Source organism: Ambystoma mexicanum, chromosome 12, assembly GCF_040938575.1.
Source record: "Ambystoma mexicanum isolate Mex_15411 chromosome 12, UKY_AmexF1_1, whole genome shotgun sequence".
NCBI lineage: Eukaryota > Metazoa > Chordata > Amphibia > Caudata > Ambystomatidae > Ambystoma > Ambystoma mexicanum.
In genome coordinates this window covers 680429767-680456804 of record NC_090936.1, presented here as the reverse complement: position 1 = coordinate 680456804, position 27038 = coordinate 680429767, and the positions used below count along the sequence as shown (strand labels likewise).

The window sequence follows — 27038 nt, the reverse complement described above, 5'->3', positions numbered from 1 at the left end:
GGTTAGGTTTGCAGGACTTTGGGGTGCCATCTATAGCCCTGTATTTCTTTTTGAACCGGTACTCCTTCGGAGGAGACAAAAAGGGGCTCTTCATTGTACAAGGCCATCCCCCCAGATGTAGTCTAGCACAGAAGAACAAGTTTCTTACCAACTGTAACGTTCTTTCGACTGGATGTTCCTCCCACATATTCCTTATCTTTGATAAATCCACTTCCAGCTTGCTGGCCTCTGAAAAAACTTTCCACAGTAGAAGGGCCTACGCGTCGACGTCCTCAAGTCGGTGTCCCTCAAAGGCCTCGGTATCGGCACTGACGTCACCATAGGTATAAATAGTCTTGTGCAGCGTCCGTTGCTCAGTTCCATTTTGAGGTGCTGTGTTTGCCCAGTATCAGATGGTTAGTACCCTTGAAGAAGCGTAGGCTGCAACTACAAGGGAAGCTTTACTGCGGGGAAGGATGGGAGGGATGATAAGGAATACGTGGGAGGAACATCCAGTCGAAAGAACGTTACAGTTGGTAAGTAACTTGTTCTTTTGAATGGATTGTGTCCTCCCACGTATTCCTTATCTTTCATAGACTCCCAAAGCAGTATTGTGTAATAAGAGGCGGGAGTAAAACGTAATGATTTCTTTAAAGATACACAGAGAGCAACAGAGTTTTCCCATATGTAGTCTCCTGGCTAGTGGAGGAATCTAGACTATAGAATTTGGTGAAAGTATGTGCAGCCGCACATATGTCTTTAATTGGAACTCCTCTCTGGAAAGCAGATGAGGTTGCGATACCCCTGGTTGAATGAGCCCTGAGGTGTTGAGGAGGATCTTTTCATGCCAATTTATAGCACTCTATGATAATCAGTATTATCCATCTTGAGATGGTCTGTTTCGTGATAGGTAAACCTAGTTTGTGTCCTGCATACCCCACAAACAGCTGATCTGCTTGGCTAATCCTAGCAAGTCTTTTAATGAAAAAAACTCAAGACACGCCTTGGATCCAGCCTGTGTAATCTCTCTTCCATTTTCCCTGGGTGAGGAGGAGGGCAAAATGAAGGCAAGGATGTGTGTGATATGGAATTCTGAGACAACCTTTTGGAGGAAATTTGGCTTCACTTGAAGAACTAATTTATCTTTGTGAAAGACTGTATGTGGAGGTTTGCAAGGTAAAGCTTGTAGTTCACTCACTCTTCTGGCAGAGGTTAAAGCCACTAGGAAGACTGTTTTCAGAGTGACCAACCTTAATGGACAGGAATGAAGAGGTTCAAATGGAGTACCCATTAAAAATCTTAAAACTAGATTAAAATCCCACACGGGAACTTGAAAAGGAGTGGGGAAAAACATTAGTCAACCCTTTCAGAAACTGAATGACTAGGCGCAACTTGAAATATGAAGGTTCCTCAGCCGTGCGTTTAAAGATTGATAGCGCGGCGAGGTAAGCCTTGATTGTGCCAATTTGAAGGCCTGAATTTGCCTAATTTAGTACGAAAGATAACACCATCGATGTATTACATGAAAAAGGGTCAATATCCTTATCTCTACACCAGCTGCAGAATTTGTTCCAACGGCAGTGTTATAAAGATTTAGTTGCTGGCCTTCTGGCTGAAAGCAACAGCTCCATTACGTCCTCCGGAAGGTCCCAATCTTTGTATCTCAACCTTTCAGAAATCAAGCGTGAAGGTTGAGTCCTGATATCCGGATGGAGAACCTGACCTTCCTCTTGCGAGAGAAGATCCTTTCCTTGTGGAAGACGAATCAGAGGACAGATGGACATGTCTAGAAGATCCGGGTACCACGTTCTCCTGGCCCAATACGGGGCAATTAGAATCATGGGTTTCTGGAATATCCTCAACCTCCTGATCACTTGAGGAATGACGGGGACTGGAGGAAACGCATACAGAAGTGGAAACTCCCAGTCCACCACAAACACGTCCCCTAGAGCTCCTCTCGGGGGAAATTCCCTTGAGCAATACTGATCGCACTTCCGGTTGACACTGGTGGCGAACAGATCCACCTGAGGGGTTCCCCAAAGGGCAAAGATCTCTTGAAGGACTTCCTGAGCTAGTTCCCACTCATGGGAGCCTGTGGTCTGCCTGCTTAGATTGTCTGCCGCCGTGTTCTTCTCTCCAGCTAGGTCAACTGCCAACAGAGATTACTTCTTGTATAGCCCAGAACCAGAGCTGCATTGCCTCTCTGCACAGTGGCAGTGACCCTACGCCTCCTCTTGTGTTGAGGTAGTGCATCGCCACTGTGTTGTCCGTCATTATCAGAACATTTTTCCCCTGTACTGATGGCAGGAAAGCTTTCAGTGCTAGCCTGATCGCTCTCAGCTCTAATAGGTTGATGTGTAGTCTGGACTCCGATGGAGACTACCGACCACTGATGGTTAAGTCGCTGGCATGGGCTCCCCACCCCTTGAGTGAGGCGTCTATGACTACTGTTATCTCCGGCCATGGTTGCCAAAACGGTTCTCCTTTCAAGATGTTCTCCCGACAGGTCCACCACTGAAGGTCTTGTGCTACTCTGTTCGGGATTTGCAGGAGATCTAACATTCTTCCTGAGAACTGCGACCACTGGGTCCTTAGCACCCACTGGAAAGATCTCATTCACAGGCAAGCCTCTGGCACTAGAAAATGCAGGATGCCATGAGGCCGAGCAACCTCAAAAAGTTGAAGGCTGGTAGATGCTGGGCATTTTTAAATCTGGTCACCATCTGAAGAATATCTTGAGCCCTCACCTCTGGTGGCAAGGCCTTTCCCAGGGATGTGTCCAGGACTGCTCCAATGAACTGGAGATTCTGTAATGGCATCATCTGTGACTTCTTTAAGTTGAGGGAGACGCCCAGCTTGTGGAGGAAGTGGCAAACATAATCTAGATGAATCTGAGCTTGTTCCGGGCACACTGCTCCGATCAACCAGTCGTCCAGGTAAGGGTAGACATGAATCCCTTCCCTCCTTAGACGTGCTGCCATGACCGCCATTAACTTGGTGAAGACCCTCGGGCGGAGGTTAGCCCAAATGGCAGAACCCGAAATTGATAATGAGAACTGCCAATGACGAACCTCAGGTACTTCCTGTGCTTGTAATGGATAGGCACATGAAAGTAAGCATCCTGAAGGTCCAGAGATACCAACCAATCCTGAAACTGGAGGGCCTGAAGGATTTGAGAAAGGGGTACCATCTTGAACTTGTCCTTCCTGAGGAATTTGTTCAATTCTCGCAAGTCCAAGATGGGTCTCAATCCTCCATCCTTCTTTGGTATTAGGAAGTAGGGGGGAGTACCAACCCTTGTTCCTCTCCGCTACAGGTACCGGTTCTATGGCACCTTTCTCTAGCAAGTCTGAGATCTCCTGCATAAGGAGCAAGACTGGAAACTTCAAATAGTTGTTTCCCGGTGGATGACTCTGAGGAGTATGTAGGAAAGGCAGGCAGTAACCCTCGGCAATTGTCTCCAATGCCCAAGTATCTTACATAATAGCCTGCCATTCTGATATTGATTTAACCTGCCTCCTACTAGTGTTTTGTGTGGAGAGACCTCACGGGGTTTAGGAGCAGCTGACGCAGATGCTGAGGGTAAAGCAGCACCTGCTGATGAGGACTTGATACCTTTGACCCCTCCACCATGGGTGAATCGTCTCTGGCCCCTTTGAGCTGGCTGCCCTCTGCCTTTTCCGAATGGGGAGTAAAAACGAAAGGGCTTCTCCCTCCAGGACGTACCTGTGGGGCGATTTGGAGTTTGATGAATTGCAGCCCCAAGGGATTTGGCTGCCGCTTTGGAGATTTGCAATTTCTCCAAAATGTCATCAGCTTTCTTGCCAAATAGTGAGGTGCCGTCAAAGGGCATATTCATAAGTCTGGCTTGTACATCAGGAGCAAAACCAAATTTCCGCAACCACGCAAATCTGCCGATTGTGGTACTCACCAGCATGGCTCTGCTGATGCTGTCAGCAGAGTCGAGACCTGTTTGGAGTGACTCGCACATCGCATCCTTCCCATCCTTGATGATATTCAAGAATGCGTCTCGTTCCGCCCCTTCTAGGAGACTGTCAGCCAGCGATGAAGCGCTCTCCCAAAGGGTGTGGCTGAATCTCGCTAGCGTGCAAGCGGCGTTAACAGACTTAAGTGCCATGCTGCATGTCGAAAAGATCTTTTTAGACATGGCATCAAATATTTTGTCGTCTCTATCTTGTGGTGTAGTGGGGTATGCCAATTTACTACTTGACAATGTCACAGCCTGCACTACTAAGCTCTCTGTGGTTGGATGCTTACTTAAGTATACAGGGTCTGAGGCAGACACTCTGTACTTCGCAGAGAGCCTTTTATTTACTGCAGGGATAACCTCCCTGCGTTTCCCAATTTGCAGCTATTTTCCTCTGCAATGCTGCATGAAAAGGGACTATATGGTCTCCTTGAGGCCCTTTATCTAAGATGTCTGTTAGGTCATCTTGTTGGAAAGAGGGTGCAGGTGTTGACCACCCCATAAACTCCATAATTCTTGCCATAAGTGTTCTGTAAGACATTTCTGCATGCTCTCCAGGTTCTGGCCTGACAAAGTCAGCCTCTGGAGAGGTATCTATGCCACTGGCATCTTGTAAAGATTCCTGAAGATCTCTTAATCTAACTTCCTCAGATATTAGTTCCTCTGGAATAGGAACCTTTGTAGTTTGTAAGCCAAAAGGCCTCTCATCAGCAGAGTCTTCTCCTTCCTCATAGATAGAGGACAAAGCTCTGAAGTAGTCAGAGCGTGGGTAAGGGGGAAAACCCATTTCAAGAGATGAGGGAGCCAAATTGGTCAACACTGCTTGACAAAGGGTTGTAGTTGTCGATGTAGACGGCATAGGTCTCGACAAACTTACCAACGGCGTCAATGTACTAGAGTATGGTCTCGATGCCGTTGAGAGAATTGGAATTCTGCTCGTTGTCAGCGATATGGTCGACGCCCCTTTCGACATCTTTGAAGGATCCTTCGACGCCTCGAGTACCGATGGTGCGGTCGGGGCATGAGGCTTCAAAGGCCTCTCTTTCATCGGGGTCGATGATGGCATCGGTGACACAGTCAAAGTCACCTTAGACGGTAGCTTGGATGACGCAGTTTTATGCAAAGGGTCCTTCTCTTTACTCGAGGGTTCATGACACTCTCGAGGGTTTTTATTTGCTGAGGTCGACCACTCACAGCATTTTTCTTTTTCGGGTCTTTCACCCGGGGTATCACCTCTAGGCATCTCCGAGGGGGACAAGCCTGCATTCTCGAAGACCCTTAGCATTTATTTGCAAAATTCCTCCCACTTAGCCTGAGAGCTGTTTTTAGTGGGGCAGGTGACCCTTTCTGAAGAGTTAGAAGTTGAAGAGGAAGGTGTTCTATGACACCTCTTCTTAGTATGTCTCGATCTAGATGAGTAGTGAAAACCACTGAGATCTCGAGCGGGAATGTTTTTTCCGATGGCGAGGAGACGAATGTCTCGGCTTGGCCGAGGACAATTTTGAAGGGGTAGAGGTTTTAACGGTCTTACCTTTTTCCATCTTCCCCCTACGCTCCCTCAAGGCTTTCGCCGTCATGGACATACACTCCTCACATTCCGAACACTGGTGCTGTGAGCCCAGGCACCACAGGCAGATCCTGCGAGGATCGGTTGACAACTTTTTTTCCACCATCCAGAAATTTTTTGAAGCTGGATCGTGGCGTCGAAGTGGACGAAGATGCCATTATAGAATTGAAGATTTTTCAAGTAAATCAAAGTTTTTTGAAGATTTGACTGAGGAACCAAGCATTGCGTCTCCGAGGCTTACAAAGCGCGGAAAAACAGGACTGAGCAATGGACGCTGCGCGAGACTATTTATGCCTATGGTGATGTTGGCACCGATAAGGAGGCCTTCGAGGGACACCGACTTGAGGGGCGTCGACACGCAGCGCCCTCTACTGTGGAAAAATGTTTCTGAGGCCAGCAAGCTGGAAGTGGATTTATCAAAGATAAGGAATACATGGGAGGACACAATCCATTTGAAATAGACAACCGCTTCCATGCCTGTTGCCTGCGCTGGTACAGGAAGCCTTCCGTCCTCTTTTCCTCAGAGAGCAAATAAAACATCTTAGCAGCCATGGACTTGCACATAAGAGAATGAAAAGTCCAAATCTCGCCAGGCAGGCAAAACTCGGATGGGAGTATTGTCAGGTTAGCCAGCCGCTGGAACGAGGTCATCTGATTGACCATCAAAGCCTTCTATCTAGACTTCATAACATCGGTATTACTAGCAGTGTTTATGATTAGTTTGTATCCTTTCTAGATTAATGGAACAAATCCTTCTCTTTATCACCTTGTACATCGTCCCCTGTGGCTGTTACTTGCGGGGTTCCTCAAGGCCCTGGACTGATGGGCTCCCCAGTCTCTTCTCCGCTTTGGACGCCAGTCTGTTGGCCAGCTGACCGAGGCCCTTTGCCTACTCCTATAGAAGTGGTAAAGAATTTGGGGGTGACACTTTGTGCTTCTCTCTCACTAGAAGCCCAGGTTAGTTATTTTTGTAGTACATGGTTTTTAAAATTGAAACAGTTGAAAAAGATCTTGCCTTATATTCTGACTCAGTTCCACGTCACAGTCGTTACTGCCGTAATAAATGTCAGTCTCGACTATTGCAACTCTGTCTTCTTGGCCCAGTCGGCTTATTTGCTGAGCCGGCTAGACGTGCTACAAAATGCGGGTGCTCACTCAGCTAAAGACATTTCCGATGATAAACCTATTTCCCTGGCATTGTACCAACTTCATTTGGCTACCGGTCGCAGCCTAAGTCCAGTTTAAGTCCTTGTGCATCATCCACTGGGCGCGACAAGTTAGAAGCTGCAAAGCATTACAGGAAAAACCCACCCCTTACTGTCCAGGTAGAACGCTTTGAACTGCCTCATTTTCTGCTCAAAGTTCTAAAGTATCGTCTGGAGCACTGTGGTGGACGCGCTTTTTCTGTGGCAGGTCCTAAGTTATGGAATTCTATTCCATTAGAATTGTGTAAAAATCAAAGAGACTAATCTTTTTAAAGCAAATTCAAAGACCTATCTTTCACCAGATTTGCCTCAGTCTTTCCTACAGTATTTTTCAGCGCCCTGATGCCATTGGTGAAGATTTCCCTGCGCTATATAAATGCTGATTGATTAAACTTACCTTTGGTAGTGTAAGTAGAGACTGCACCTTGAGAAGTTCCATCCTCAGTCTCGGACACTGATGGTTTAACAAGAGGGTGAGGAGCCAATGGAGAAACCTGGCTGCAGCATCTAGGTGGAGCCGAAGGTGCATGTAGATCACGCAGAGTGGCCGGGACCACAGGCACCCAGCACTGTAATTCTTACAAGATTCTGCACAGTAGACAAAACACCCAGTGACAAGAGTGTGCTTCTGGTTGACTGGAGGCAGGGTCAGTATGAGGGGAAGCAGGCGTACCAGTGGTACGTTGGAGCTGCATGATTGGAAGTGACAGAGTTGGCTCCAGCGACAAAAGGATTTCCTCCTTGTCTTCAGAAAACACAGCTACCAGGCCCTCAAAATCAGTATCTACCAAATGTTCCAAAATGTCCTCAGGGGGTACCAGAGATGGACCAGGGACAGCAGGGTGACCATAAGGAGCCAGCATAAAAAGAGGTTGTGTGTGTGAAGGATAGCCTGAAAAAAATGGATGGGGCCTTTGGAAGTTTTTGTTGCCGGATAAGTGGTCACTGTCGTAGACCGAGGCTTTTTAGCTGACAAAGGTAGGTAGATGTCCTGGTCAATGGAATCGTGGACAAAGAAGTCGTCAACAGAGTCACCAACTAGGTCGTCAACGGAGTGTTGGACGAGTACGTAGATGGGATGGATAAAGACTTGTGTGTGTGTTTTGTGGACAAATGTGTAGCAAATGCTGATGGTGCCTTTGGAGGAGCCATTGGTTTTAGCAAGGAATAGCTTGGGTCTCCAGACCCAGCAGGCTCGGGACCCACGTCTGGGCAAACCCATCCCACTCAGGGTGACTTTAGCAAAACCAAAAGGTGAGGCCAAAACATGTCTGGCGATGCTTGTGGTCTTGTGCGGAAGAGATGTGACCTAGCAGTTCGGACAGGATTGCCTCTATTGGGGTTGGACCAGGCCTGATTTGCATATTGTCTTTCACCGTCTGTAATGGCTTGGCAGGCTAAAAATAGATGGTCTGGGGGGTTTCCCAGAGTTGTGCATGTGGTTACGATAGATTCAAAACCTTTCAGCCATCACTTTTTGGTTTGTACTGAAAGATGGACCTGGATGGAGCAGATCGCCCCAGAGTACTGGCCACCTTAACCATCAAACCCTGGAAGGCGGCTTGAGGCTTTCCTTGGGTGGGAGCTGGCAAAATGACCATCTCTGGGGAGGTGTAAAAGCCACCAGCCCTTTGCAGGTCCTCTGGCAGGCCCAGCACCTCCTCACCTTCCCTGCAGAAGTCCTCTGGCTAATCCGTCACCTCCCTAGAACCCAGAGGTTCAAGAACAAAGCAGACCTTATTGTCATCCTTGTTATAGATGTTTGACATGAAGGTGTCCCTAGGGAGTGGGATGCATTCCTGCAGAGCCGCGCTGTCCACTACACCAGTTGGGGCGGATGACAAAGACGATGGTGCTGGCACAGATGCCTCCACTCCTGAAGGCGTGGCCCATCGGTGCCGAGAGACCACAGTCTCTTTCTAGTCTAGCCCTCAGACATGCAGGAGTAGCCCCCAAAGGGTACCCTGCCGGTCACAAAGACAGAGTAGGGCCCTGCAGCACCATAGCCGAAGTAGATGGCACCATCGCATGCGGCACAGGAACCGAGGCGGAAGCCGCCTGCGCCTTGGCGAAGAGGTCTAACATCTTTAGGTAAACGTTTTCCCATTCCACTGGCATGGGGATTAGGTCAGAAAAAGCACCTGCGCTGGCTGTTCATGGGCTCCCTGGAGCGGTGGCTCTTCTTGGAAGAGGAATGTTGGTGTGAGGACTCATTGGAGAAGCAGGACCTCTTCCGATGCTTCTTCTCCTTTTCCTTGCAAGGAGCCGTTGTTCTTTGGAGCGTTGTTCTGAGCTGTGCGACTGAGACTGCAGAGCCTCAACCTTCACCTTGTAGACAAAGGTGAATATCTCTGCCGCCCACTCCGAAGGGGCCTTCGGGTGCATGGACAGGCACGACCCGCAGTTGTGGTCTCACCCAAGCAGTAGAGGCAAATCTGGTGCGGATCCGAGCCAGACCTCTGCCAGTTGCAATCCACACACAGCTTGAAGCCCGAGGCCTTGACCGAGTGGGCATGGCGTTGTTTGAGAAAAATAGAAAGTTTGATTAGTGTGTTCCCAAGTAGCGAACAGAGTGTGCAGAATAAAGGAACTGAGTTATATATACTAACCCCAATGCCATGTGCTGCGTGGGGTGCGTAGAGGAGTCAGGAGGAGCAGACACAGAGCTGCGCTGCACCCCCGGAAAAGGTTTCCATAGAACGGCTGCACTGGAATATGGATAATAGGTGAGGAATGCGTAAGAGGAACGAATCCATTAGAAGATTGTGTACTCATCTCTACCTTAACCTTCTGTTTGGCATCTGATTCCAGAACTTGTGGATAGTTTTGGCAGCTAGAGTCAGTTTTCTACAATTTTATATTTTTAACACCACCCCCTGCTGCCCCCCACCCAACTTTACTTACATTTTTAAATAATGACAACATTCAGCATTCAGTTGAGAGCTACAGAGGGAGGGGAGGAAAGATAGTGGCATGATACCTTAATATAGTGATTGCATTAGTTGATAGGAATTGGTCAAGATAGATGAACAAAAGTCCGAGGAGGGCCCTCATTCACGTTGAAATGTCAGCACATTTTAGTTCAAGATAGCAAAGAGTCTCTCCATTGCCCAAAAGTTTAAAGTCTGTGCCAGTGTCAGTCTACCAGCATTTAGGGCATGTAAAAGAAATCTGGCAAGTGGACAGTTACAGACTCTCCTTCCGCATCTCTTGAGCAACACAAGAACAGGACAATTGAGACCAGTGACATGCCAGTTATGTCTTTGATTTTAACTAGAGTTTCCTTCCAGAAACTGTGTTTTTTGGCACGTCTACCAAGGCCAGCCATCATTCCACAGCCCCTTCAACATATTGGGGAGAAATTGGGCACAATTGGAAATTTAGCTCATAGTACCAAAGTTAAAGAATGTTACAAGGTAACTCTTTCGTGTTGGAACATCTAGATGATTTTGCAGCCTTTGCCCATGTCTTCCTCCCATATCTTCATGCACAGTAAAGCCCCCCCTATTTTAGATATGTCAAATAAGAGAATGAGCGTTGATATCTTTTCCTTGTGAATGTGGACTTGTAATTCAAGGAGAGCGGGGCTGTCTGGTCCCTGCAATTCTGATCGACAGGTTTGTGATCTAGTGATAGAATTGGATATATGTATATTGTTCTGATTCAGGGAGTCTGAATTTTTGTTTGTCCTCTTCAAAATATAGTGGGTGGCCTAGGTGAAAACAATTCCCATTTTCTTTTTTTTTTTTAACATATCTTTATTTTGGTTGCACATAAGGAGTTGGAATACAAAAGAAAAATATCATTTAATCGATCAGTTAAAACATAGTTACAGATAAAATATATGGCATAATACAAGGTCATATAGTCTCTTCAACCTCATCCCTTCCCCCACGCGCCTACCCCTCATTCCACCCCACAAGCAGTTTCAAGAGCTTTGCAGATTTAGGTTTGTATGTCACTGCTGGGAATTCCGGATCATAGTCTAAGAAGGGAGTCCACACGTCCGTAAATTGGTGTATTCGACCTTCTTTGGCCACTGTAACTTTCTCTCCCACCAAAATATTCCATACCTTCACCCACCAAAGGGATAACGCTGGGCCTTCAGGAGATTTCCAACATTAGCTATTGTAATCCTTGTTGCCATCAAAAGCTGGGATATAAGTTCAGCCTTCCTCCGAGTCTTTGGATAGACCTGAACCACTGGCGCACCCAAAAGAAGAAGGCTAATGGGGAGTTTGGAGTGGGTGACTACTTCTAGTATGGCCACTATTTCTTCCCAAAATGAGTTGATGATCGGGCACTCCCACCACATATGCAGATATGAGCCTTTGGCTCTGCATTTCCGCCAGCATAAGGACTCCCGAGCTACTTGAAAGTGGTGTAACTGGACTGATATGTAATGCCAACAGAGCATGAGTTTCAGGGCACAGTCGTTATTAGTGCCACATATAGAGGACGTGTAATTCCTAGCCCACTGGTGGGTAGGGAAGAGGGGGGGGGGGGGTATGGCGAGGCAGGGGTGAGCAGATTTCAGGTTGGTCGGAACTTGGACTTTTACTTGAGGTTCAGCCTGCATTCTGAGCAACCGGATTGGCTGCGGCGCCCACCCCGGGTGCTAAGAACTGCTTGAACCTCCTCTTTAGCAATAGGGGCTTCAGAGGAGATTTATTGGGTTTGCGATAGTTGGAGGATGACGTGTGGCAAGTATTCCTTCTAGTCAGCTAGTAATAAGGGTTCAACCAGACATTATTTTAAATAAAAATCTAAATGCTAATTACGCCTTCGACTCTTCATCTAAGTGTATGTCCCTGTTGGCATCCTTTAGCTTAGGAATGTAATTTCGGTTTCTGGTCTTCATTCATTTGTAAGCCAGCAGTCTATGGCCTTTGTTTGCTCGAGTATATAGTACGTTTGTTTAGTTCGGATGAGTGATTGTGCAGTTCGCTTAGAAAGATAAACTTCCAATTTAATATGGGCAATTTTTGATTGAGGTCCTAGTCTTGAGCGATCTCTCACATTTCTCGACCAATGCTCCAATTTGATAATGAGTCTCCGATATAGTGTGCAGTGTTTTAGATCAATCCGCCCCTAAAATTTGCCTTAAAAGAAGCCCGAACTATGTTAGGTAACATTCTGTGTGTAGTGTTAATAGCAAAATAAGAATCAATACGGGCTGAGATTTTTTGTTGGATTATGGGTTCACTGAGTGTGTAGTCCTTCATTATCAAGAATGATTTTAGGGAGTGGAGGGGGGTGGATTAGGTGTTCTACTCAGAGTAGCTTCCACGAGAGAATGTATGGAGAGTGTTGTAATATCTATACTAGTTTCAGTGATTAAAAAGGGAGCAGGGAGGAGGAGATCGGGGTCATGTCTGTTTGTGAATGTACTCCATGGACATGAGAAAAACAAAAAAAATTGCTTTATGTTCAATTCTCCAGATGTCTATGTTTATGTCTCTCATGAGGTTAAGTAAGGCGTGTGCATTCTTAAAGTTGGTGGGAGTGTCCCGTATTGTTAACAGGGTTCACAGTTGTGCTAAATTATCTGCCCACAATTAAGTACCCTCTCACAAAGATAGCAATTTTAGAGATAAAGTCAAGGAAAAAGGTATCTTGTTTCTCGTTAGGAGTGTAAATTATATCTATTGTAAGGAATCAGTTATTTACCTGTAACTCCTGTTCCCCAGCATTGGTAGTTTTAATAAATTCACACGCTGTATGAATATTCTGTCGTCAGGCTGGGAAACCTCCTAACGTAGCAGTTTATTTTTAAAAGTAAAACTTCAGTCACTTTAGTGCCATAGCCTAGTCATTATGGATCATGTTGCCCACAGCCACTAGAAAGGGCTCCCTTAGCTCTACCATTGGATGCCATCTTCAGATGGTGGCACAGCGCACATAAATGTGGCAATATGAGCTAAGAAACCCAAGCAGGGTAAGGTGGGAGGGTTGCATGTGACTCTGAAAGATACCAATGCCGGAGAACGAGAGTTACAGGTAAGAAACGTATTCCTTCAGCAGCATTGGATCTTTCTTAGATTCATATGCTGTATGAATACATTAAAAAGCAGTACACAGCCATAAAGGGCACAGTTAAGCTCATTGTAGGAAAAATCACAACACAGAAGACACCAACCTCATGCAAACAGAACCGCTTATCTGGACTCTGCTGTGGAATCCCTGTCAACACAGGAAAATCTTGTGAAGGTGTGTACAGATGTCCAGGTTGCGGCCCTGCAGACGTCCAGCAGGGGAATCCAGAGAGGAAGACTGTTATGGTGTTTAAAGCCCTTGTTGAATGAGTGCTCGGTTTGCCAGGAAAGGGCCTGCTAGCCTGATGACAGGAGGAGATGCCGGAAGAAATCCACCTGGCAATTGACATGTCAGAGGGTTCCGGAACAACTTTGTGCAGGCTATGTAGTATTTCAAAGCACGCACTACATCCAATGCAGTGAGCGTTCCGCAGGAGAAGATGAGCCGAATAAAACAGGCAACACTACCAGTTCATTCAGGAGAAATGGTGAAGGAACTTTAGGCACAAATTAAGGGTTGGTGTATAGTACCACCTTGGACTTGTGGAAAGCCAGTTAAGTGAGATTCAGGTTTTTTCCTGCAATACGCCCTACTAGTCTATCTGACGTGATGGCAACCAGCAGAGCAATTTTCCAGAACAGGAACGTGAGCTGTACCTTATTCATAGGTTCGAAAGGTGGTCTAATGAGCCTGGAAAGGACATTCCTTTTGCATGCACGGTCGGAATTTCGATGGGTTTTTTACAAGTAGTTTTTATAGAAAACCTTTTTTTTTTAGGGGGATGGGATTCCCCTGCCAAACCCCCCATCCCCGGTTGTTTATAACTATTCCTGACCCCCTACCTCCTATATGCACTTTCCCAAACCCCCTATATATTTGGATGAGTTTTTTCGATAAAAAATACTCAAAGAAAAACCACCAAAAGTTTGATGGTCGTTGAAAGGACTTTATACCGCTGAGATGCTGGAACTCGTTCAATGTCTCATTTTGACAGGAGCAGCTGGGCCTCCTGTAGCAATAGAGGCAAGTGCTTCTACACCATTGATACGGGAGGGAATGTGGGTGGATGTTTGACAAAATCTGGCATTTGGCCCTGCTGGATAAGGAAAAGTACCAATCTGCCCGTGGTTATGGACTTCCACTGGTTGACAAATTGAGAATACTTCCTTCCCACCGGGGTGTGACAGTGGGGGGGGCTGAACCCAAACTGGGTCAGGTTTGTTCGTCTAGCTCCTGGTGTGTGAGGAGCTGATTCGTCGCTAGTTATCTCTGTAAAACTGGGATTTGGAGGTGTTCATTATTGAGTACCAAGGGGACTAGTATGATGGGGAGTGGTATGAGGGGGACCGGTAGTCACTTGACGTCCAGCAAAAGCAGGACTTCCCAGACCGAAAAGACTCAGTGTTGCTGTAGCGTGCCAAGAGAATGGGCTGTTTCTGCCTTGATGGTCTGTAAAGTGTTGTCCACTTTTTTGCCAAAGAGGTTAATTCCATTAAAGGGCAGGTCCACTAACTTCGCCTGGACTTCCAACCGGAAAATGGTGGCTTTGAGCCAGCCCTGCCTGCGCAAGACAGCCCAGGTTCACAGTTGTCAGAAACCTGTGTCCGCGATGTCCAAAGAAACAAAGTTTACATGGTCTGAGGCCACTTCTCCCTTGCAAAGAAGGGCACACGCCTCATTCTCGTGATCCGGAGGAAATTGAAGAATAGACCCCATCTTGGACAGAAGGGCCAATGTATTAGCTGTCTTGATGGTTGTAGGAGAAGTCGAAATGATGTGTTTCCCAAAGGTGTTTACCTTCTTTATTAGTGGGGAAAAGAGCAAGGTGAAGAGGGATTGGAAGAACGCTTGTGGGCTGCCGTGTATACTACGGGGGCTGGACTGAGACCTGAAGCATTTAGGCGCAGAGTCTGGCACCCTATACATTTTCATGTAAACCTCTCCTTGTTGGGCAGTGCAGTGGATGGTTTGGTCATGGTTAGAAGACCGTCCTTCAAAATGTCTTCCAACACAGGAATAGCAACCATAGATTTTGTAGGCTGCCCCCATGCTGATAGAGTAAACATTCCTTCCTCTGTTCCTTTGGAGTCAAAACAAACATCTTTGTGGCCCTTGACATTAGGGCATGGAACGATCCAAGCTCAGTCATTCTAGTTGGGGGTGGAATCGCGATGAGGAGCGCCACCTGGATCACCGTCTCCAGGTACCAGATCTTCAACCTCATCCATGCCCTTGGTGTGAGTGGAGTCATCCCCTTGTAACACTCCGTCATCTGATTATGGGTTTGTACGGTTAGGAACGGGGATGGGCGATGGCCGATCCCATGGATGATGAGGAGGAGCAGGAAGAGACCCACTTGGACCAGGTTGTGGTACAGATGGCCCACTCGGTTCTTGTGGTGTTGAGGATGGGCCTGTCAGCCTGTGTTGCAACTGCGACACCAAGGACTGAAGGTGGTGAGAATGTCCAAGGAGATGTCCCTCAGAGTGTCCATTGCAGGGACGGTGGGAGAAACTGCCAGTGGAACCAGGATTGCCGTTGGTGGGTGCATGGGCATCTTGGGGCTAGAAGGTCGCTATACAAACTTGTTGTCTAAGAATCCCACAGAGCCCTCCAGGTCAGAATCAAGGGCAGGTTTCAGAACTTCAAGTGGAATAGCTGAGTAGTTCGGCATATCCAGAGTGACCCAAAGGGTCAATGAAAAAGGCTGCGGTGGCCGACTGCTGTAGTGGCCGTAGTCTTCGGGCCAGCCAATGGTGCCGTGATCCAAGACTTATGTATGGTCGTCGACAATGTCGTCAATGAGGTAGTGGTTGATTTCCTATGCATGGTCATCGACTGAGTCGTCAACAGAGCTCTGGACTCATCGACTGAGACTTTGTATGACCCGTAGACTGAGTCGTAGACGAAGACTTGACTCTCTAGTTCATCTCATCTATGATTTCTTATGAAGTAACAGTGAAACTGTGGATCAAGATGCCACCTTGCTTTGCATCAACGCTGTTGTCAATGAAGAGTGTTTCTTTGCTGAGGACACCAAAGTAAATGAAGATGCCACAGCTGAAGACTATGTCAGGGCTCTTAGCTTCAGTCTTTCAAGACTTAATACTCTGGTAAGTGTTATCATGCGACCTTGACCTCTTGCTAGCGGAGTACGCTGGGCAGTTTGCCTCGGAGTTAAGCATGACTCCGGACCGAGGCAAAGTCAGAGGCCCCCTTGCATCATCAAGCCATGCCAGTAACATGAAGCGGCGGTCGCTGACCTTTTTGTTAGAAAGCGATTGGCCGATGGAGCAGTCTTGGATGATGTGGGCCGCATGAAGACAGCAGATGTCATCCTTATGGAGGTATTCCACATACACATTTTTCAAGCTGCATCTGTCACAGGTCTTGAAGAGGCTCTTCTTCATGGTCTCCGCCATGCTGATGCAGGTCCTACGGTCGGAGACGAGAATTCGATCCAATGTATCAAAATAGAAGAAAACATTGAATTTTATCTGAGAGATTTCTGAGGACTCCCAACAAATAATGTGCAGTAAACAATCTGAAGATGTCCTCCAGAGGTGGAGCTAAGGGAGTCCTTTCTATTGGCTGTGGGCAACATGACCCAAAATGACTAGGCTAAAGCACTAAAGTGGGTGAAGTTTCAGTTCCAAAAATAAACTGCTCTATGTTACCAAGGATTCCCAGCCAGACAACGGGGAATATTCATACAGCATGTGAATCTATGAACGATCCAATGCTGAAGAATTAAGTGACCAATTAATGAGCCTCTAACCAGGAGGTCTCTGAGAATTGAATGTTTAGATAAGGGTAAATCACTGAGAAAGAGGGCAAGCCCTCTTTTTTTCTACCCACCCGTAGTATAAAATTGGTATGGGAAATGTCTGGATTGCAAGCAGCGTTCCTCGTCCTCTAAAAGATGGGTTTCTTCAAGTAGTGCTATTTGTGTTCCTAGATTTGTAAGCCTAGATATTACTCCCCAGTGTTTTGAGGGGGAAGTCAGTCACTTAATAATTTAGGGAAGTCATTCGGATATCAAACTCATTGTGGGATTAGTATCAATTGAGGGTATCCCACTCCATCAGTCCACTCCTGCACACCCCCTGAAAACCACATGCATAACTGGGTGTAACCTGAGAAACAAACTATACATTATTATACAATCATTATTATGTAAACATTCTGATAGAAAAGAGAAGAAAGATGGTAAGGCAAGTATTTAGCATGTGATAAGCTCTGGGCTCATGATAGCTCTTAGGAGGCAAGGCAGTGGCACCTTGCTTGCCCAACAACGAGTTATGTTTTAGAGTCATCTTAAGTGTTCAACTGACCACAGTGAATCTTAACCCCTTAAATTGAAACCAAGAGGGCCAAACCAGTATCCCTGAAGTCCAGGGGCAACTAATCAGGTGGTGGCACATTCTGAAGGTGGTCATGGGTTGTTTCTTTTTCAATGATTTCTTGGTTGACCAGGCCCATCCTATGGGTGTCTTTGCAGACCTTCTGGGTCTCTGAACAGTATTTGGTGAGCAGAATTCAGTAGGGTCTCAAGGTAGGGTGGCGATATACTGAGGGGAAGACTCTGCCAAAGGCCCCGGTGCGAGCAGGCATCATGAGTGTGCACTAGACCGAGCCCAGAAACCTCTCCCTTTACAAACCAGGGCCCATCTCTCAACTCTCTCCCTCCAAGCCGGGAGGCTCTAGGCTTTCCAGGGCAAGCCATCCACAGGTTCGGTGGACCATCTTCTCTGCCACAGCCTGGTCATCACCATCTCCCAATTCAGGAGTCAGTAGAGGCCCTGGGGAAACAGCAGAGGCTGTGGGTTGATTGGCAGCGATCTGGGGAGCCTCCTCCTGGGTTTCCAAAGCCAGTGGAGGGCCAGGAGGCACAACGTCAGATTTCTTTAGGCCATTTCCCTGTGATTTATTTAGTTGTGAGGACTGTTATCACCTAGGTTCGCTGAACAGGCCGAGAGTCGCAGAGCTCACTCAGAAGGCATCCGCCATTGCACGTGCCAGGCCACACCCCATGAGGAATCCTTTTTACAAGAGCCCATACAAAAGTCTGGAAAATCCTGCTCAAGGGATGAATACAGAGCACTTGTATCCCATAGGACAAAAGGCAACTCTTCCAAGTCACAATCTGGCTAAAGAGTTCACAAACATACAGATGGAAATGTTTAGCATTACCAGTAAAGGGGTAGACAGGCTCAAACTCACTGGCAGTGAGAGGTCCCTGGGAATCTGTGCTTAACAGAGCGTTGTGGGGGCATCAGTCCAAAAAGGACTTTAGTCTCTGGGCCTTCAGAGGATGCTGACTTGCAAACACCACACCCTGCACACTGGAGGCAGATGCACCCAGGATTGAGAAGTGGCATCAGTAGCAATGGCAACACACAGATGAGCACAGAAGAGGTGTGTTGGTTTGCAGGCCCAACAAAACTGTGCACTGGAGCAGTTGGGCCTCAACAGTGGGAACCAAACATTATGCTGAAAAATGACTAGCTATGACTTGGCATGCCTCTAGGGTAGCAGTGGAAAATGTCTTAAAGGTAAATGGAACCTTCTGCATCTTCTTCAGATAATAGATCCATTCCTCCTCAGAGCGATGGTAAATAAAACCTGGTAGCAGCGCATTATTCATATTAGGAGTGGAGCAGAGACTAGATATGCTTCTCTGTTTTGATCACTTAGCTTCTTCATATAGACCACCTTGACTGGCAGTTGAACAATGACTATACCAGTGTCTCAGAGGTGACTACAAGCTCAAAGATGTGCACCATTTTGCACAACCTTCTTGAAGTTCGATTACCTTTTCATGGTTGGTCTAACATGAACCGAAGGTATTGATGGTGAGATCCATGCTCCGACATCAAACAAAGTCACTAACCAACACATGAAACATCCAGTTTTAAATAGAATAGGTAAGTAGAACACATGTTTGTACAGCATGACAGTTGGAGCTCAGCAGCTAAATGCATGTCAAACAGGCCGATCGGAAAATGCTCTACCTCCTGAAGCTCAGTAGAAAACAAATTCAAGAGATCTGCAAGGCGGCAAATACTATCTGATACAGAAGATCAATCTCATGGAGATGTATTAAAATGGCACATTGTGTGGTTATTTCCAAGCAATGGATAGGAATGAAAAGGTTTCATTAAATGGAGTGAAGACCATATAAGTAAGTCACTAAAATTTGGGGAAATATTTGTGAATTGAGCAGAGAATGAATGCGTACAGCGCCAGCCGGAGTAAATAAGATTAGCTCCAGCCACTACATGAAAGAACCATTAGATTAACCATCCTTCCACTGCCCAGAGGTATCCATGCCAAAAACTGCACAAAAAGCATACAGCACCACAATGCCCACACATAGTCCTACCTGATGCATGACTGACTTTGCAACAAACGCACAAATACTACTCTATGTGCCAATGTCAACCCTACAGGTCTTTCTGGCCAGCATACAGATGTAGGGCCAGGTGTATGAAAGACACCCAGAAAGATCCCAACATGCCTATTGTTTGCTCATGTCTGCAGAGGGTATTGCAGATGATCAGCACTGACATCCCACCCACACAATCCAGTGCTATCCAAACTGTGGAGATACAAAAGAAGTAATTTGAAGTGCTATTGTTGAGAAAAATAAATCCATTAAGTAATGCTAAAACGTTGGCAGATTTTGTTACTTTACTTGATAATGTCTTGAGTACAAAGAACATTCAGTAGCAAATTGAGATAATTCTTATAAGATAACGTTTATTGGCTTACCTTTTTAAATCCCACATTCGTACAGAATTCCCAGTAGCTGCATACAGGAACGTCCCTGTTGGGTTAAGCGCAACTTGATTTATCTGTGTCTCTCCATTAGGAATGGTTACTGTTCTGTTCTGGCTTCCGGCACAAGCATCACCCACCATCACCTGACCTGATGACCTTAACATTAAAATACAAAAACAGAGTTTTTGTAAAATAAACACACTATGCACAGTAACCAAGCCTGAATACATGCACACAGTTATGCAAGACTTGTCCACATCTAATGGTAGAGAGTATGCAAGACTATACCCCATTAAGTGGAACAGAATGGCAATGCTAGTGGGCAAGCCAATGTAATGTAACCTATTTGAAAATCTAGTTCTTCATCATGGCTATCTTTATTATAAAAATTAAAATATCTATGCATATGATCAGTATCCCCAAACACATTTCAATCAGACATAATTATCTTTGAATTAGCCAATCACAAATAATATGATGAAGCTCTACATAACACCACAAATACGCATGCACACCTACTTCTAACAGGACTTGAGAAAAGAAATTGAGCTAAATGAATACCAGTCTGGTTTGGGTAATTTTACATTTTATGTGAGGGACAACACAAAAAAAACTTGAACTAGAAGGAATTAAATTAGAGACCTGATTTCCCAGGGGACTCGCCAAACAGACTTTATAAGCACTGTGTGGGGATCAAGTTATGGTTGATCTACAGTTTAACGAGGGTCTTAGCCTGATTATGGTTGCTTTAGAAACCATAATATTTTCAAAGGAAGGTAGCATATCTCATAATGAAACCCACAATGTGTGTCCTCTACAATACATTTATAAATGGTCATGAAAAAATTGACATATGTTCTTCTCAGATACTTTGCACACATATATATATATATATATATATATATATACACACACATTTGTTTTATTAATACACAGATGAACACAAGTAAACACATACACAGTAAAAACGTGGGATGAGCAAATGTACAAACATCAAAACCTATTTTGAGAAAGGTTTCTCAAAATCAATCACACACCAATTCTTGCGCAAGGTTGCCACAATTAGTACTTCATCACACTTAGATGCATATAGATATGTACATATACATAGTTCCGTATAGCTGGTTCAACATGTTTCTGCCCCTACTGGCGATGAATGCCAGACATTCCTCAGGAGCATGAAGTAATATGTGTCACATGATCAAATACTCCTATTCACTAAATTAGAATAGTCCTCTTCAATGTATTTACATAAGGATATTCTTCCTATAATCTTGAACCTTAGACATCCTACACTGTTCATCGCCTAAAAGAGAAGGACACATGCTTAGTCTAGAACAGTAACCAAATACCACCTTACCAATCCAAGATGATGCACTAAATCAATACCACACCATCTTGCATCATGCCACATATTTATTTTGAGTACCCGACAAGTAATTCATGGTAGCTCTTCATCGCCAATAATCAATATTGCTGTCACTGAGTCTGACGTACTCTTCAATATCCAGCCACTAATAGTACATCTGCAAAAAGAATCACATAACGAGGGCCAATGAAACACCTATGCATACCGTAACACCTCAAATCAAAAAATGTATTTAAGATAATATATGCAACATACCTTCATGTATTTCATATCTTAATTAACCAGAGACATATTGGATTCTTGGGCGACATGAGATTCACAGCAGACCCAATAATACCCATTCAGTCCGCACACATTCCAAGGACATTGATTACTGAGGGAGTGATGGATAACTAGTATCTAGATAACTAGATATCTTGTATAAGCCATAAATCAAACACAAATGGGACAAAATACAAAACAAAGTCTGAGGTCACCTTACTCATTGGAGCACACATCAAGCAAACACCTCCACTGGAAACAGTATCCTCGAGTGTGGAATGACATTACTAAAAAGACTTCGGCCACCAACAGACCAACCATACTATTGGGTTCAGTTCCAGTGGTAGGACATTATCCCTATGGATCAAGTATTATGTGTTCTTCCAAGAAAAAAACAGTGTCTGTTAATATCGGGTTAAAGAAAGAATGGCATTTAACAGAACATACTAACTGTAACACTGAGAATGTAGTGTACATGATGTACATGATCACTTGACCATGTGGACTTCATTATATCGGCAAAACATACAGAAAATGTCAAACTAGCTCATTGAGCATCGGAGCAGCATTCAAATTAAGATCGAACAAGCACCTTTGGGGTACCATTATACTGACTGCTCGCATTACTATTTAGTAATACAGTGGGTTATTAAAAGGATTAGAGGTGGTAGCCAAGAGCTGATTAATAGGAGACTGCTGACTTTGGAACATAAGTTATTATTCAGAACTAGGAGCCACATTCGTGGGTTGAATGAAAGTGTGGAACGGTATAATGTAACATAGGTTCCATTTCCAACTGTCTATGTTCAGCGATTATGTAATAGAGGACCGGATTTCAGCTATCAATGCTCAGTGATCCTGAGTTTGGGACTTTATATATCCCCCATTGTCCACTTGTAATTAATAGGGCAGGGTATTTGAGCATACTACTGTTCAAGGCTCCCACATTTGAGACAGAATGATTCAAGAATGTAAATATTCTTCTTGTTTAAGGTTAATATGTTGATTAATGTGGAACTAATCATTATCATGAGATGCTGCAGATTGGTGAATAACTTACATTGTGTTCCTGTTAACTTACCCATTTGGTGTTTTGTCAATGGATGGGTGCCTGATACCCCAATGAACCAGATAGTGCGATTCAACATACTAAAGTCTAGTGCCCCTTCATGTAAGATTTAATTAATTTCAAAGGTCAACATTTTTCTTGTTTAAGAAAATGATTGGATTCATGTGGACAAATCATTATCATGAGATGTTAAACATTCTATTTTTTATTGAAGGTGGGGTTATACAATAATTGTTCTTAATACGTCGATTGCTAAGTTAACTTTTTCATTGGAAATAAGAAGTCAGATATTCCAAAATGGCCGACCCTATAGACGCCTTTGACATTGGTTGCGGCCGCCATCAAGAAAAGGTGACCACAGCATCATGTGACAGTGTTATATGATTTAGGGTGGCCATTCTGAACACACTCGAGGATACTGTTTCAAGAGGAGGTGTTTGCTTGAGGTGTGCTCCAATGAATAAGATGAGCTCAGGCTATGTTATGCCCTTTGTGCCATTTGTGTTTGTTTGATTTATGGGTTATACAACATAGTGATAGTAGTTATCCATCACTCCCCGAGGAATCAATGTCCTTGGAATGTGTGCAGATTGAACGGTTATTATTGGATCTGCTGCGAATCCCATGCCCACCAATAATCTAATATGTCTCTGGTTGATTAAGATATGAAATACACAGAGGTATGTTACATATATCATCTTAAAGACCTTTTCTGACTTGAGGTGTATGGTATACATGGGTATTTGATTGGCCCTCCTTATGTGGTTCTTTTTGCAGATGTGCCATTAGTGGCTGGATATTAAAGAGTACGTCAGACAGTCAGTGACAGCAATATTGATTATTGCAGATGAAGAGCTGCCATGAATTACTTGTCAGGTACTCAAAATAAATTTGTGGCATGATAATAAATTGTGTTGTATTCAGTAAGGTGGTATTGGGCTACCATTCTAGAGTAAGCATGTGTCCTTCTCTTTTAGGCGATGAATAGAGTAGAATGTTTAAGGTTCAAGATTATAGGAAGAATATCCTTACGAAACTCCATTGAAGAGGAGTAATATAATTATGTGAATAGGATTATTGAATCATGTGCCACATTACTTCATGCTTCTGAGGAACGTCTGGCATTTATCAGCAGTAGGGACAGATACAGTTTGAGCCATTTATACGGAACTATGTATATGTACATATCTGTATGCATCTAAGTGTGATTAACTACTACTTGGGGCAAGCTTGCACAAGAAATGGGGCATGAAGGGTTTTGAGAAAAGTATGTTTTTATTGTTTATACATCCTGCTTTTTTTTACTGTGCATGTGTAAACATGTCTTTTTTTCAATTTTATCTAATTTTAAACCATACAAAACATCAAAACAAATTGATGAGAATCAGAAAAGTAACAAGTCACAGAACATTTCCTTTGTTAAATAACAACCATTAGTCAATAGTAATCCTTCATCATAAAAAAAACCTACACATTCCAATTTAAACAATGACAGCACAAACAACACTTACACACAAGGAAGAAAAAAAAACACAGCACATCAACCCCTTCTCCCCAATCCTCATATTCCACCAAGTCAAATAATTCTATACCTTACTCAAACAATTCATTAACGGAATTCCAATTTTCACAATATTTAGCCTCTCTATGTATTTCTATCTGTGATTGAATCCATTTTTTGATACATATATTTGTGCAACAAATCCGAGAACAGCGTATGTCCATTTTTTTCAGGACCAATTTATCAATGTATTGGAGAGGACACACATTGTGGGTATAGTTATCAGACATGCTGCCTTCCTTTGAATGTATTATGTGCTATATTATAGTACCCAGACAATGGGGAGGTTGGCCAGGACTAGGACTGGGTTGTTTCATGTGTATCAACCTGCTTTAGAAACAATAGCTGGAGAATTGCAACCATAACATCACATTAAGAAAGTTTTCAGTGAATTTGAATGTTATTTTAAGCAAAATGTAACCATAAAATCCTCTTAACCAAATTGTTTTACTGAATTTCAGTGTTTTTTTTATTTTTGCTTTAAATTTGGTTTCATTAGGTTTAACAAAAACATATTGATCAAAATACAAAGGTCATTAAAAGCATACGAGCATCAAAAACCGTCTTCCTCCCTCCTCCCACCTGAGGAACTTCAATATAAGAATGCAAACCCCATTACTACTTTCCCCTCCCTCCACCCCCACCCCCCCTTGTCGGAACTGTGTCCTTGCTCACTAACAACTTATTTTTCCGTGTCGACTATACCAACTGGCGTGGCTCATGTTCTTATCAGTACCAGGCAGTACTGATAAGTCTGAGTTTATACAACCGAAGTATAAATGGCAGTAATTCCGGGTGGTCTTTGAGTGACTGCCCATTGCACTACATCCCATTCAGCATACATCTGATTGACGTGTACTCTTGACGTGACAGGCTATCATTCACTCCCTGGTGATCCTTGCGTGGAGGTAGCGATGCACGCATTTACAAAGTCACTCCACAGGGCCTCATATCTTGAAGCTTTCCCATGCAAGGATGCAGTGATTCTCCATTGTACATATGTTTGTTGCAATAGTGGTCCATTCCCTCTTAATCACTAGGCAAGCTTGTGCGGCAAGGAGAAGCGGGGCTGCGATGCCCCTCATTCTTCGAATTTCCCCCTCACATTCTTCCATTCCAAATAGAATTAAGAGGGGGGGTAGCCTCTGGGGAGACCAGGTCTACATGTCTGATCCACCCCAGGACCTCATCCGAAAACACTTTCACTTGGGACACCCCCAACACATGTGCCAATAGGTGGCCTGCTCTCCACATTTGCACCAGCACATGGGGCTCACTGACTGGAACATTTTTGACAACCTATGGCGGTCATATTGCCATCTGTGGAGAAGCTTGACAGCGTGCAACTTATATTGGGCTGCTATGGCCACCTGTGCGGCCCCTTTACAAATCCTGGTCCATAACTCGGGATCTATTTCCATCTCTAGGTCTCGTTCCCACCTTTGCTTTAGCTGAACAGTCTACCCCTTCCCTGCTTCCAACAGTGTTCTGTACATGACCAAGATCATACCCTTGGTTTCTATCATCGTGTCAAGCAGTTTCTCAAAAGGGGTGAGGGGTCTTTGTATACGTTCCTTCCATTCTTTTCTCATTATGACACCCTTAAGCTGTAGGAAGGAGAAAACTGACAACAGGCAAATTCCCAGCGATTCCTTGAGTTCGGCGATCGTGATCAAGTTGTCCCCCCCCTCCAGCGTTGGCCCACCCTCTCGAGCCTCGCTTCAAACCACGCCTGAAATCTTTCGAGGTTGGGGGATCTCTTCACAGACTCCCGGGGCCCATATGTGGCTCAGGGGGGAAGGCCATGTGGTTATTGCTCGCATATCCGCCCCCTCCCTCCAGATGCCCCATATTGTGCCTAATATCGGGTGGTTCCCAAGTCTTCGGAGCAATTTGTGTCTCTGGACCCATATGCACTCTGCAACGGTGGCCGGAGCCAAGTTGTAGCTATCAAGTTGTACCCACTGTAGCTCTGTCCGACCTCTTAGGTGAGGGATCAATACCCTTAACTGGATGGCTTGATAATATTTTTTAATTTCAGGGAGACCAACCCCTCCCTTTTCCTTGGGCAAAGTGATGGTCTCATACACAACCCTAGCCTTCTTCCACTGCCACAGAAATTTCAGAATGGCCTTCTTAACTTCCGAAAAGAATGCTTCTGGGAGCCGTAATGGCAGCATTTGGAATGGGTAAAGGAATCTTGAAAGGCATACCATTTTGATTGCATTGAGCCTCCCAATTCATGAGATCATAAACTTCTGCCACTTGTTCAAATCAGCGTGGAAATTGGTTAATAGGTGGGGAAAGTTGGCATCATGTAGAGTCTCTAGTTCTCGTGTTAGGTTTATCCCCAAATAACGCATGGTGGTTCCACCCATCACAAGACCTAGGGTGGAATGTCTAGCGGTGGTCCCGGGGGTAGGTTCCTGTAATGGAAACAGTATACATTTTGATCTATTAATTTTAAATCCGGAAAGCGCCCCGTAGCTTTCCATTAGTTTTATGGCCCTCGGTATCAACATCAAGGGGTTCCTTATGTGTAAGAGAATGTCCTCTGCGTAAAGGGCTACTTTATATTCCTTCCCATTTACCCAGGGGCCCTCAATTTGGTGGACTGATCTAAGCGTATGGGTGAGCGGTTCCATGGAGAGTGCGAACAGTATCGCTGAGAGTGGGCAGCTTTGTCTCGTGCCTCTCTCTAAATTAAACCATTTGGAATATTCAAGTTTAACCCCTTGCAGGGCCCAGCCCAACCTTTTCAAGTACTGCCTCTAAGAAACCCCACTCCACACTATCAAAGGCCTTTTCGGCACCCAACGACAGGAGGGCGTGGTCGCCCGTCATTTTCTTCGACTCATGGCTCAAATTAAGCGTCTTACGGATGATATTGGCCCCCTGCATTCCCAAAATGAATCCAACCTGATGGGTCTCAAGCCTGGCTGCCAGCACACGCGTGTAGATTTTGGCATTGATGTTAAGTAATGAGATTGGGCAATATGACCCGCAGTACTTCGGGTCCCGGCCCTCCTTGGGAATATCAGTAATGATCACCTCTGAGAAAGATTTGGGGGCTATCCCAGTCTGTAGAATGTCGTTAAATAAGGTGAGAATGAAGGGGAGAAGAACAGATATAAAGGACTTCTAGAAACCTGCTGTATATCCATCATTGCCTGGTGCTTTCCCAAGTGGGAGCCTCTTGATCACTCTTTCGATCTCGTCG

At 44.9% G+C, this 27038-nt stretch overlaps 1 protein-coding gene across 8 annotated transcripts in view; it reads right to left on the bottom strand.

The window, feature by feature from the left end:
• Nucleotides 1-27038, bottom strand: part of KIF21A (kinesin family member 21A) — a 2335619-nt gene that overhangs the window by 274715 nt on the left and 2033866 nt on the right. For all 8 annotated transcript variants that reach the window (XM_069629214.1, XM_069629217.1, XM_069629219.1 and 5 more), the window contains one exon: nucleotides 19550-19714. In XM_069629214.1, coding sequence (XP_069485315.1) covers nucleotides 19550-19714 — 165 coding nt within the window. The remainder of the gene's footprint in view (nucleotides 1-19549; nucleotides 19715-27038) is intronic.